General features: G+C 17.7%; 4 protein-coding genes across 4 annotated transcripts; 1 reads left to right on the plus strand and 3 right to left on the minus strand. All coding sequences in view use genetic code 6, as the record gives it.

The window, feature by feature from the left end:
* Positions 1–424: 424 nt before the first annotated feature.
* TTHERM_01260670 (cyclic nucleotide-binding domain protein, putative) lies at positions 425–2,914 on the minus strand (the record flags this gene model as incomplete). Its single annotated transcript, XM_001029875.2, has 11 exons — positions 425–515; positions 734–823; positions 1,044–1,133; positions 1,288–1,380; positions 1,595–1,684; positions 1,809–1,898; positions 2,081–2,170; positions 2,322–2,411; positions 2,547–2,636; positions 2,767–2,816; positions 2,876–2,914. The coding sequence occupies 11 exons, from the start codon at positions 2,912–2,914 to the stop codon at positions 425–427; spliced, it is 903 nt and encodes a 300-aa protein (XP_001029875.2).
* Positions 2,915–6,404: 3,490 nt separating this feature from the next.
* Positions 6,405–6,845, plus strand: TTHERM_001260674 (transmembrane protein, putative; the record flags this gene model as incomplete). Its single annotated transcript, XM_012800513.1, has 3 exons — positions 6,405–6,437; positions 6,552–6,582; positions 6,712–6,845. 3 exons carry the CDS (start codon positions 6,405–6,407, stop codon positions 6,843–6,845), a joined length of 198 nt encoding a protein of 65 aa, XP_012655967.1.
* A 120-nt stretch (positions 6,846–6,965) lies between these two features.
* TTHERM_01260680 (hypothetical protein) lies at positions 6,966–7,325 on the minus strand (the record flags this gene model as incomplete). Its single annotated transcript, XM_001029876.2, has 1 exon — positions 6,966–7,325. One exon carries the CDS (start codon positions 7,323–7,325, stop codon positions 6,966–6,968), a length of 360 nt encoding a protein of 119 aa, XP_001029876.2.
* A 641-nt stretch (positions 7,326–7,966) lies between these two features.
* On the minus strand, positions 7,967–10,177 carry TTHERM_01260700 (hypothetical protein; the record flags this gene model as incomplete). Its single annotated transcript, XM_001029878.2, has 9 exons — positions 7,967–8,057; positions 8,245–8,331; positions 8,541–8,630; positions 8,791–8,880; positions 9,149–9,238; positions 9,343–9,432; positions 9,586–9,675; positions 9,822–9,911; positions 10,053–10,177. 9 exons carry the CDS (start codon positions 10,175–10,177, stop codon positions 7,967–7,969), a joined length of 843 nt encoding a protein of 280 aa, XP_001029878.2.
* Positions 10,178–12,270: the final 2,093 nt, after the last annotated feature.

The raw sequence follows: 12,270 nt of genomic DNA on the forward strand, positions 1-12,270 counted from the left end.
ATAATTAATTAATTTTCTGTTAATATCTATCTACATTATTAAATAATAAACTTTATATGAAAAAAAACATTACTTATTTTAGGTATATTTTTTTATACTGGGTATTACAGGATAGTAAATTTTTAAGTAAGTTTACACAAATTAAGCTAATAAAAGTTAAATAAATAAATTTATTTATTTATTGGTTGTGTTTTTAATAGGTGATGCTATTTATCTAATTTGGTTTACATAGATAGTTTTATAGAAATAAATTTAAATTTAAATAAGAAGTTAATAAAAAAATATTCCTAATTTATTAAACAAAAAATACATTTATTTATTTATTTATTTATTTGTAAATACCAGTTTGTTTTTATTTTGTATTTTACTATTTATTTTTAAAAAATAAATATATTATTTTTATTAAATTAAATTAATTAATCATTCATAAACATTCTTTATAAGCAACTAATCTCTTAAATTTCCAAACTTTTTGTCTAATTAAATATTTCTGTTCCTAGAGAATATCATTTGTACTTTTTATTATAAAAGTTATTAAATAATTTTAAATAAAAAAAATAAGCAGATGCTAAAGAAATAAATAAATAAAAATAAGTAAGTATGTAAGTAAATTTGAATATATCTGAATTATAATTCTATCAAAAATAATTAAATTTTCAATCATATTTGTTTTTTTCTTAATCAAAATTTATTTAATTTAGTAAAATGAATAAAAAATAAATAAATTTTTTACTGTAGTCTTAGCTTCAACTTTTATAACTTAATGCACTTAGACAAACCAAAACATAATTTTTAAGCTCCTTCAATACCAATATTATTATAGCTTTTTAAGTATTTAGATAAAAAAAATGAGATTTTAAATTAAAGTTAAAATATTAATAAAAATCCTTTAAATATTTTGATGAGAAATAAAGAAAATTAAATAAATTGATTACCAAATTATTTTTAAAAATGCTAGTAATAATTAAATAATTAAATAAATAAATTATAGGAAACAATTATCTAAATAAATAAATATAATTTAATGAGATTTAATAATTTACGAAAGGTATAGATTCAGCTGAAATAGATTGGTGCACTTTGCCAAAGAGTTACCTAAAATCTATGCATCATCTGAATTAAGATTGTTTTCACTTTTAAATATATTTATTCCAATATAAAAATAAAAAATTTTAAAAAGAAAAATTTAATTGTTAATTGTTGATTTAATATAAAAAATTAAATATATTTAAAATATAATTTTTAATAATAAATAGAGAGAGAGATAAATAAATAATAAATTTTTACTTTAAATTCAGCTTTAAAATTTTTAGTTTGGATAATTTTTCTAATGTCAGACCTAAATATTATGCATCATCCTACTCATTAAATTAATTCTACCTATTAAAATATTTAAGATTAATTTTTTAATTATTATTAATTATTTATTTATTTATTTTAAATGTTTTTTATTTATTCATATATCAAAATACTTTTACTTTTTTTTCTTTTTGTTAAATAAATAATTAATTAAATATGTAAATGCATATGCAAATTAAGCTTTTTGCTTTTTTGTATATTTAAAAATATATGTAAAATAGATAAGGATTTTTACCAAAAATCAAGTTTTAATTTATATAGAGTAGGATAGTTTGATAATGTAGACATTAAGCCACAAATCCCTTTACCGTTTATTTAATTTCTCCTATTTAGAATAAATTTATTATTCAAAAAATAAATAAAAATATTTTAAAGAATTAGCTTAAATATATATAGCTTATTAATCAACTCAACTTAAAAAATATAAATAAACAATAAAGTTTTATTACTAAAGAAAGAGGGTTAAAGATAAAAGATTAGGGATTTTACTCAAAACAACACCCACATTCTCAACATCTTGATTACTTACTTTAATTTCACTTTTTGTGTATTTTGAATAAATTATTATTTATGTTATATAAAAGAAATGAAATATTTAAATTAGTTTATGTTAAATAAAATAAAAAATAAATTAACAAAATTAATTTAAAGAGTTTTTAAAAATGTTTATTTGTTTTTCTCATAAAAATTTAAGAAAGAAAAATTAAAACTTATCAAATACCACAACGTTAGATACAAAGATTAGAGTTTTACACATTAAGATATAGAATTGCATAAACCAAGAATAACCTGAGCATCAATTTAAGTCTCACTTTTAAGTTATTTCAAATAAAATTTCATTTAATTAAGTAATAATTATAAATAAATCTTATTAATATTAATTATTAAATAAAATATATTATTTATTTTATTTATTAATGTATTCATTTAAGAATAATCAATCAATTCAAATTTATTTTTACCTAAGATTGATTTCTAAATTTGAGAGCTCATTGCAATTTATTAAAGCAGAGCCTAAAATTGTTGCACTCTATGCATTAATTTTACTTTAACTTTAATCATAGATAAAATTTATAAAATTAATAGAAAATAAATGATTAATTAAAAAGAATTAAGAAAATTTTTCTAGTTTCAATTTACAAAAAATATTTAAATAAATAAATAATGTAAAAAAGAAATCTTTTTACTACAATATAATTTCCAAAGAAGAAAGTTTAGTGCATTTTTCTAAAGCTTAGGCTAAACTTATTAAGCCTTGTGAATCTATTTTATTTTAGCTTTTTTATAAACAAACAAAGAAACAATCATTTTTTTAATAAAATGTAAAAGAAAAAAAAGCTAAATATTTATTTTTTGAAAGAAAAGTATTAATTAATAAGTGAAAATTATGATTTAAATTATTTTTACCTAAAATCAATTACAAGTATCTAGTGAGAACCTAAAGAAGAGTTTATAAACTATTTTATTTAAAAAATAAATTTCAAATATTTAGAATTGTATAATAATTATTAAATACATCTTCAAGATTTATAAAAGAGCTTTTTTATAAATCCATTTTTATTTGTTGAGATTTTATCTAATTATTTGTTAAATAAATTATGGAAATAATGATTCTTAAAATTGAGGTTCAAAAATAAATTAAGAAGTTTTTATTGCAGTTTAATAAATCAGAGCCAAATCTCTTAGCTACTTAAATATCCTTTTTAATTTTAAATATCATTTTTATTTTGAAATACAAATTTTTATTAACTTACATCAAAAAAAACCATCCATCCATACATATATAATAAATGTACAAAAAGTTTAAATAAAATTAAAAGTATATGGATGATACCGTATGATATTATCAAAACCACAAACACATTATTAACATATTGATATATTCATAAAAATGCTATATTTATTTATAAATACCAGATTTTATTTTGTAAGTTTTATGATTTACTTTTAAACATTTACAATAAATATTAATAATTATTTTAATTAAATTAATTAATCGTTCATAAAAATAATTTAAAAGCAATTAATCTCTTAAATTTCAAAACTTTTTGGTTTATTAAATATCTCTTTTCCTTGAAAGAATCATTTTAACTTTTTATTATTAAAATTAAATTAAAAAGAATTTTTAATCAAAAAAATAGCAGACGTTAAAAAAATAAATAAATAAAATAAGTAAATAAATAAATAAATGAATATGTTTGAAGTATAATTCAATAAAAAAAGTTTTCAATCATATATCAAAATCTTTGTTTTATTCTTTAAAAAATTTATTTAATTTTGTAAAGTGAATAAAGAATAAAAAAATTTTTACATTATTAGCTTCAACTCTTATAATTTAATGCAATTAGACAGACCAACACATAATTTTAAAGCTCCTTCAATCCCAATTTTATTAAAGCTTTTTAAGTATTTAGAAAAAAATTAAAGTTGAAATATTCAAAAATCGCTTTAAAACATAGAAATAATAAAAATTAAAGAAATTGATTATCAAATGATTTATCAAAAATGTATGCGAGTAATTATTGAATAATCAATCATAAAAAATTATCTAAATAAATAAATAACTATAATTTGAAGACATTTTATTTATATTTTACGATAGCTCTAGATTCAGCTGAAATAGATTGGAGCACTTTGCCAAAGCATTACCTAAATTCTATGCACCATCTTAATCAATATTGTTTTCACTATCAAATATATTTATTTCAATATTAAAATAAAATAATTAAAAAGAAAAATTTAATTTTTAATTTATAAATTAAATATTCGAGAAATAAAATAACTAGAGATTAAATTTTTAAATATATTTTTAACATTTAATTTTTAACAATAAATACAAAGAGATAGATGAATAGTTTTTACTTTAAATTCAGCTCTAAAATTTTTAGTTTGGATAATTTTTCTAATGCCTAACCTAACTATTGTGAGCCCTAATCATTAAATTAATTCTCCCTATTGAAATATTTAAGATTAATTTTTTATTTATTTTGAAAAAAAGACTTTTATTTATTTATGGGAGAAAAAAATGATAGAAATTAAAATTAAAAGCTAAATATTTGCAAATAATAAAAAAAAATAAAAATATTTTGATATAATAAAAATAAAAACATTTATAAATAATAAATTAATAAATAAGCAATTAATTAATATATTAAATAAGTAAATATATATGCTAAAGAAGCTTTTTGGCTTTTGATAAATTTAAAAATAAATGTAAAATAAAAAAGTTTTTTTACCAAAAATCAAGTTTTAATTTTGATAGAGTTGGACAGTTTGCTAATGCAGACATTAAGCCAGAAACCCCTTAACCATTTATTTCATTTCCCCTAATTAGAATTGATGAATTATTAAAAAATTAATGTAATATCTTAAAGATTTGAATTAAATATAGGTTAATAATCAGCTAAGCTTATAAAATATAAAATTACTAAAGGTAGAGGGTTAAAGCTAAAAGATTAGGGAATTTACTCAAAGCAAAACCCAAATTCTCAACATCTTCATTACTTATTTTAATTTAACTTTTTGTGTATTTTTAATGAATTTCGATTAAAATAAAAATTAAATTAGTTTATGTTTGTTTTTCAAGTTAAAAAAAAAAATTATTAATAAATTATCACAAATTAATTTAAAGATTTTTAAAAAAATTTGTTTGTTTTTCTCATAAAAATTTAAGAAAAAAAAATTAAATTATATCAAATACCACAGCATTAGATCAAAATATTAGAGTTTTGTACATTGAGATAAAGAATTGCATAAACCAAGAATAATCTGACCATCAATTTAAGTGTCACTTTTAAGTTATTTCAAATACATACATTTTCATTCAATAAAGTAATGATTTTAAATAAATCTTATTGATATTGTTTATTTTATTAATGTATTCATTTAAGAATAATCAATTAATTTAATTTATTTTTACTTGAGATTGATGTCTAAATTTGAGAGCTCATTGCAATTAGTTAAAGCAGAGCCTAAAATTGTTGCACTCTATGCATTAATTTTACTTTAGCTTTCATCATAGATTAAAATAATTAAATTAATAGAAAAATGCAATAATGGTCAATATAGAAAGAATTAAGAAATTTTTTCTAGTTTCAATTTTTACAAAATGCTAAATTAAATAAATAGTAAAAAAAAAGTCTTATTACTACAATATAATTTTCAAAGAAGAAAGTTTAGTGCATTTTTCTAAAGCTTAGGCTAAACTTATTAAGCCTTGTGAAACTATTTAATTTAAGCTTTTTTATAAACAATATTTTTTTAAATAAAACATATAAAAAGCTAAATATTTATTTTTTTTTAAAGAAAAACATTAATAAGTAAAAATTATCATTTAAGTTATATTTTTATTGTAAAAGGAAATTTTTTCAATTAAAAAGTGAATGGATATTATTTTTACCTAAAATCAATTTCAAGTTTGGAGTGAGTACATAAAGAAGAGTTTATAAACTATTTTATTTAAAAAATAAATTTTAAATATCTAGAATTACTTTATAATTATGAATTACTCTTCAAGATTTATAAAATGACTTTTTTATAAATTCATTTTTATTTTATTTAGATTTTATCTAATTATTTATTTAAAAAAAATTATGAAAATAATAATTCTTAAAATTGAGGTTCAAAAATAAGAAGTAAGTTATTCCAGTTTAATAAATCAGAAGCAAATCTCTTAGCTGCCTAAATATCTATTTTAATATAGATTTTTATTTTAAATATCATCTTTATTTTGAAATACAAATTTTTATTAGCTTGCATTCAAAAAAATCGATACGTATATTATTAATTCCATTACATTTATTTATTTATAAATACCAGTTTTTATTTTGTCAGTTTAGTATTTACTTTAAAAATAAAAAAATATTTACAATAAATATTAATATTTTAATAAAATTTAATTAATCGTTAATAAAAACACTTTAAAAGCGATTAATCTCTTAAATTTGAAAACTTTTCGTTTTATTTAATTCCTCTATTCCTTGAGGATATGACTTGTACTTTTTTAAATTAAATTTAAGAAAATTTTTAATAATAAAAATAATCAGATGCTAAATAAATAAATAAAAATAAGTAAGTAAGTAAATTAATAAATAAATAAATGAATGAATATATCTGAATTATAATTCTATAAAATAAATTTTCAATCAAAAATCAAAGTTTTTTTCTTATTACATTAATATTTAAAATTATAGTGTATAGTCTTGAAAAAGGCAGTACTCTAGGGTACTATATATATATAATAATCAAAATGATATTTAGTCGCCTTTTTTCAAAATAACTTGAGATATTTTTTTTTTCAGTGATTCGTTTGGCCTTTTAATGACTAGTTTAATTTTATTGTTCTATAAAAAGGTATGATGGATTCACTCAAATAGCTTTTTAGTGTCAATCTTATCATCAATTTCATTTATTTCTTCCTTGAGATAAGACTATTTTCTCTCGATAAGGCTTAAATCAGCTACATTTTGGTACCCAGTCTAGTTTGATAATGTTAAATTGATTAAGATATTCCGAAGTATACTTTGAAGTGTTGCATGAAGCTAAATCTTCTTCTAATAATGTGTTCTCTTGAAATTATTGAATTAAGTCACAATAATTTTTAGAATTCAGAATTTGGTTGGATATTTTTCCTTTTAATAGCATTGAGATTGTAAAATATCAGAGTGATGAACTTACCATACATACTTTTTGCCAATTAATCCCTTTTTTAGTATGATTTCATCTGAAAACAAAACTCTTCTCCACTTTTAAGACCATCTTACCTTTTCTTTAGCAAATTTAAGTCTTAGTTACTTTTACCCTTCAGTCATTAACAAAACTTTTGGTATCCTATCAGTATTTAATCCACTAGACTGAATCAAATTTCTAATCTTTCCAACTCCCATTTCATTTGGATTGATGATTTTATCTTTTTAACATCTACTCTTTGAAAGATGAAGATTATCTTTAAATCCTTTCATAATCATTTCTTTATCTTCTGTCCAAAATTTATTTTATCACCCACATTTTGAATATTCTGCTTTCTTTTTATTGATATTCTGCCATTCTTTTAAAATTTTTACTTCTGTTTATTCGCTACATGCATAAGAATCTCTACATTTCTTTTAATCTGTTTTAATACTTTTAAACATTTTTCATTGTTTAGTTTTAATATAAAACAAGCAATAATTGCTTTTATTGTAAAAGGAGAGGTAGGTTTCGGTATTAGTAAGAGAGTTAACTAACTTTTTATATTTTATTATTTTAGAAAAATATCTGCTTTTTTACTATAATTTATTTATTTATTTATTTTTGTAATTCATTTACTATTAAATTTTAAATTTTAATCAATCGATATATCTAGAGACATTTTTAATAAACTCTATTCATATTAAGATAATTTAAACAACGTATATTTTAATAAAGTATATTTCAAATTCAAATGGTAGCTGGTTATCAAAACTATAATTTAAATTAAACATTTTTGAACATTTATTAATTCCAATAAATTTATTTATTTATTTATAAATACCAGATTTTATTTTGTAAGTTTACGATTTACTTTTTAAAAATAAAAAAGCATTTACAATAAATATTAATAATTATTTTAATTAAATTAATTAATTGTTCATAAAAACAATTAATAAGCAATTAATCTCTTAAATTTCAAAACTTTTTGGTTTATTAATTATCTCTATTGCTTGAGAAAATCATTTGAACTTTTTGTAAAAAAATTTAATTAAAAAAGTAAGCAGATTTTAAAGAAATAAATAAATAACTAAATGAATATATTTGATGTACAATTCAATAAAAAAAGTTTTCAATCATATATCAAAATCTTTGTTTTTTTCTTGATAAAAAATTATTTAATTTTGTAAAATGAATTAAATATAAAAAAAATTTTACATTCTTAGCTTCAAAATTTATAACTTAATGCAATTAGACAAACCAATACATAGTTTTTAAGCTCCTTCAATATCAATTTTATTAAAGCTTTTTAAATATTTAGAAAAAAACTTATAATTTTAAATTAAAGTTAAAATATTTAAAAATTGCTTTTAAACTTAGGAATAATAAAAATTAAAGAAATTGATTATCAAATGATTTATCAAAAATGTATGTGAGTAATTATTAAATAATCAATCAGAAACAATTATCTAAATAAATAAATTTAATTTGAAGAAATTTTATTTATATTTTACTATAGTTCTAGATTCAGCTAGAATAGATTGGAGCACTTTGCCAAAGCATTACCTAAATTCTATAAACCATCTTAATCAATATTGCTTTTACTATGAATATATTGTAATTCAATATTAAAATAAAATTATTAAAAACAAAAATTTAATGATTAATTTATTAATTAATTTTTAGAGAAATAAAATAATTAGAGATTAAATTTTTAAATATATTTTTAACACTTAAATTTTAATAATAAAAAATAGTTTTTACTTTAAATTCAGCTCTAAAATTTTTAGTTTGGATAATTTTTGTAATGCCTAACCTAACTATTGTGTAACATAGTCATTAAATTAATTCCCCCTATTGAAATATTTGAGATTAATTTTTTAATTATTTTTGAAAAAAAGACATTTATTTATTTAAGGGAGAAAAAAATGATAGAAATTAAAATTAAAAGCTAAATATTTGCAAATAATAAAAAAATGTAAAAATATTATGATATAATTAAAATAAAAACATTTATAAATAATAAATAAATTAATTAATTAAATATGTAAATATATATGCAAAAGAAACTTTTTGGTTTTTATACATTTAAAAATATATGTAAAATAGATAAGGTTTTTACCAAAAATCAAGTTTTAATTTTGATAGAGTAGGACAGTTTGCTAATGCAGACATTAAGCCAGAAACACCTTTCCAGTTTATTTAATTTCTCCTAATTAGTATTGATTAATTATTAAAAAAATAATTGTAGTATTTTAAAGAGTTGACTGAAATATAGGTTAATAATCAGCTCAGCTTATAAAAATATAAAATTACTAAAGGTAGAGGGTTAAAGTTATAAGATTAGGGAATTTACTCAAAGCAAAACCCAAATTCTCAACATCTTCATTACTTATTTTAATTTCACTTTTTTTTTGTGTATTTTAATGATAATTTATAAAAAATAAAAAAAATAAAAATGTAAATTAGTTTATGTTTTTCAAGTTAAAAAAATATAAAAACTATGAATGAATTATCATAAATATTTAGAGTTTTTAAAAATATTTATTTATCAAATACCACAGCATTAAATCCAAAGATTAGAGCTTTGCACATTAAGATAAAGAATGGCATAAACCAAAAATAACCTGACCATCAATTTAAGTATCACTTTTAAGTTATTTCAAATACATTTTCATTCAATAAAGTAATAATTTTAAATGAAAGATATTAATATTACTAGTTAGATAAAATATATTGTTTATTTTATTAATGAATTCATTCAATAATAATCAATCAATTCAATTTATTTTTACTTGAGATTAATGTCTAAATTTGAGAGTTCATTGCAATTTATTAAAGCAGAGCCTAAAATTGCTGCACTCTATACATTAATTTTACTTTAGCTTTAAATATATATTAAAATAATAAAATAAATTAGTAGAAAAATACATAAATGATAAATTTAGAAAGAATTAAGAAAGTTTTTCCAGTTCCAATATAAAAAGTGTTAAAATAAATAAATAATAAATAAAAACATTTTTTACTACAAAAAAATTTTCAATGAAGAAAGTTTAGTACATTTTTCTAAAGCTTAGGCTAAACTTATGAAGCCTTGCGAATCTATTTTATTTTAGCTTTTTTAAAAACAAATTTTTTTTAAATAAAACATAAAAAAAAGCTAAATATTTATTTTTTTATTAAAGAAAAACATTAATAAGTAAAAATTATCATTTAAGTTAATATTTTTATTGTAAATGCAAACTTTTTCAATTAAAAAGTGATTGATTATTATTTTACCTAAAATTAATTTCAAGTTCGGAGTGAGTACATAAAGAAGAGTTTATAAACTATTTTATTTAAAAAATAAATTTTAAATATCTAGAACTACAAAATAATTATGAAATACGTCTTCAAGATTCATAAAAGGTCTTTTTTATAAATTCATTTTTATTTTGTTGAGATTTTATCTAATTATTTATTTAAAAAAAATTATGAAAATAATAACTCTTAAAATTGAGGTTCAAAAATAAGAAGTAAGTTTTTCCAGTTTACCAAATCTCTTAGCAAACATCCATTTTAATATAGATTTTTATTTTAAATATCATCTTCATTTTGAAATACAAATTTTAATTAGCTTATATTCAAAAAAATCCATACATATATAATTAATTCTATTACATTTATTTAAATATCATTTTTATTTTGTAAGTTTACTATTAACTTTTTAAAAATAAAAAAATATTTGCAATCGATATTATTATTATTTTAATAAAATTTAATTTATGGTTCATAGAAACACTTTAAAAGCAATTAATCTCTTAAATTTCAAAACTTTGCCTTATATTAAATACCTCTATTCCTACAGAATATCATTTGCACTTTTTTAAATTAAATTTAAGAAAATTTTTAATTATAAAAATAATCAGATACTAAATAAATAAAAAAGTAAATGAATGAATGAATGAATGAATGAATGAATATATATGAATTATAATTCTATAAAATAAATTTTCAATCATAAATCAAAGTTTTTTTCTTTTTAAAAATTTATTTAATTTTGTAAAATGAATTAAAAAAAAAATTTTTTTTTACAATAGTATTAGCTTCAACTTTTATAACTTAATGCAATTAGACAGACCAACACATATTTTTTAAGCTCCTTCAATACTAATTCTATTTTAGCTTTTTAAGTATTTAGAAAAAAAATTATGATTTTAAATTAAAGTTAAAATATTAATAAAAATCTTTTAAAAATTTTGATGAGAAATAAAGAAAATAAAATAAATTTATTATCAAATAATATGTTAAAAATGTGAGTAATTAATTATTAAATAAATAATGAGTAACAATTATCTAAATAAATATAATTTGAAGGTATTTTATTTATATTTTACGAAAGCTATAGATTCAAAGAAAATAGGCTGGTGCACTTTGCCAAAGCGTTACCTAAATTGTATGCACCATCTTAATCAAGATTGTTTTCACTATTAAATATATTTATTACAGTATTAAAATAAATTCTTTATAAGAAAAATTTAATGTTAGAGAAATAAATAATTAGAGATTATATCTTTAAATATATTTTTAAAATTTAATTTTTAATAATAAATTTAGATAAATAGTTTTTACTTTAAATTCAGTTTTAAAATTTTTAGTTTGGAAACTTTTTCTAATGCCAAACCTAACTATTATGCACACTAACCATTATATTAATTCTCCCTATTAAAATATTTAAGATTAATTTTATAATTGTTTAAAAAAAAAGACATTTATTGGAGAAAAATATTAAAGAAATCAAAATTAAAAGTTAAATATTTACAAAAATAAAAAAAATTAAAAATATTTTATTTCAATAAAATAAAAAAATTTACAAAAAAATAAATAATTAATTAAATAATCAAAACAAGATTTTTGACTTTTTCAAACATGTAAAAATAGATAAAGTTTTTTACCAAAAATCAAGTTTTAATTTTGAAAGAGTAGGACTGTTTGCTAATGCAGACATTAAGCCAGAAACCCCTTAACCGTTTATTTAATTTCTCCTAATTAGAATAAATTTATTATTAAAAAAATAAATGAAAATATTTTAAATAGTTAGCTTAAATATATATATAGCTTATTAATCAGCTCAACTTAGAAAAATTTAAGAATAATAATGTTTTATTACTAAAGATAGAGAGTTAAAGTAAAAAGATTAGGGAATTTACTCAAAGCAAAACCCAAATTCTCAACATCTTGAATACTTACTTTAATTCCACTTTT

Source organism: Tetrahymena thermophila (genome assembly GCF_000189635.1).
Source record: "Tetrahymena thermophila SB210 genomic scaffold scf_8254122, whole genome shotgun sequence".
Taxonomy (NCBI): Eukaryota; Ciliophora; class Oligohymenophorea; order Hymenostomatida; family Tetrahymenidae; genus Tetrahymena; species Tetrahymena thermophila.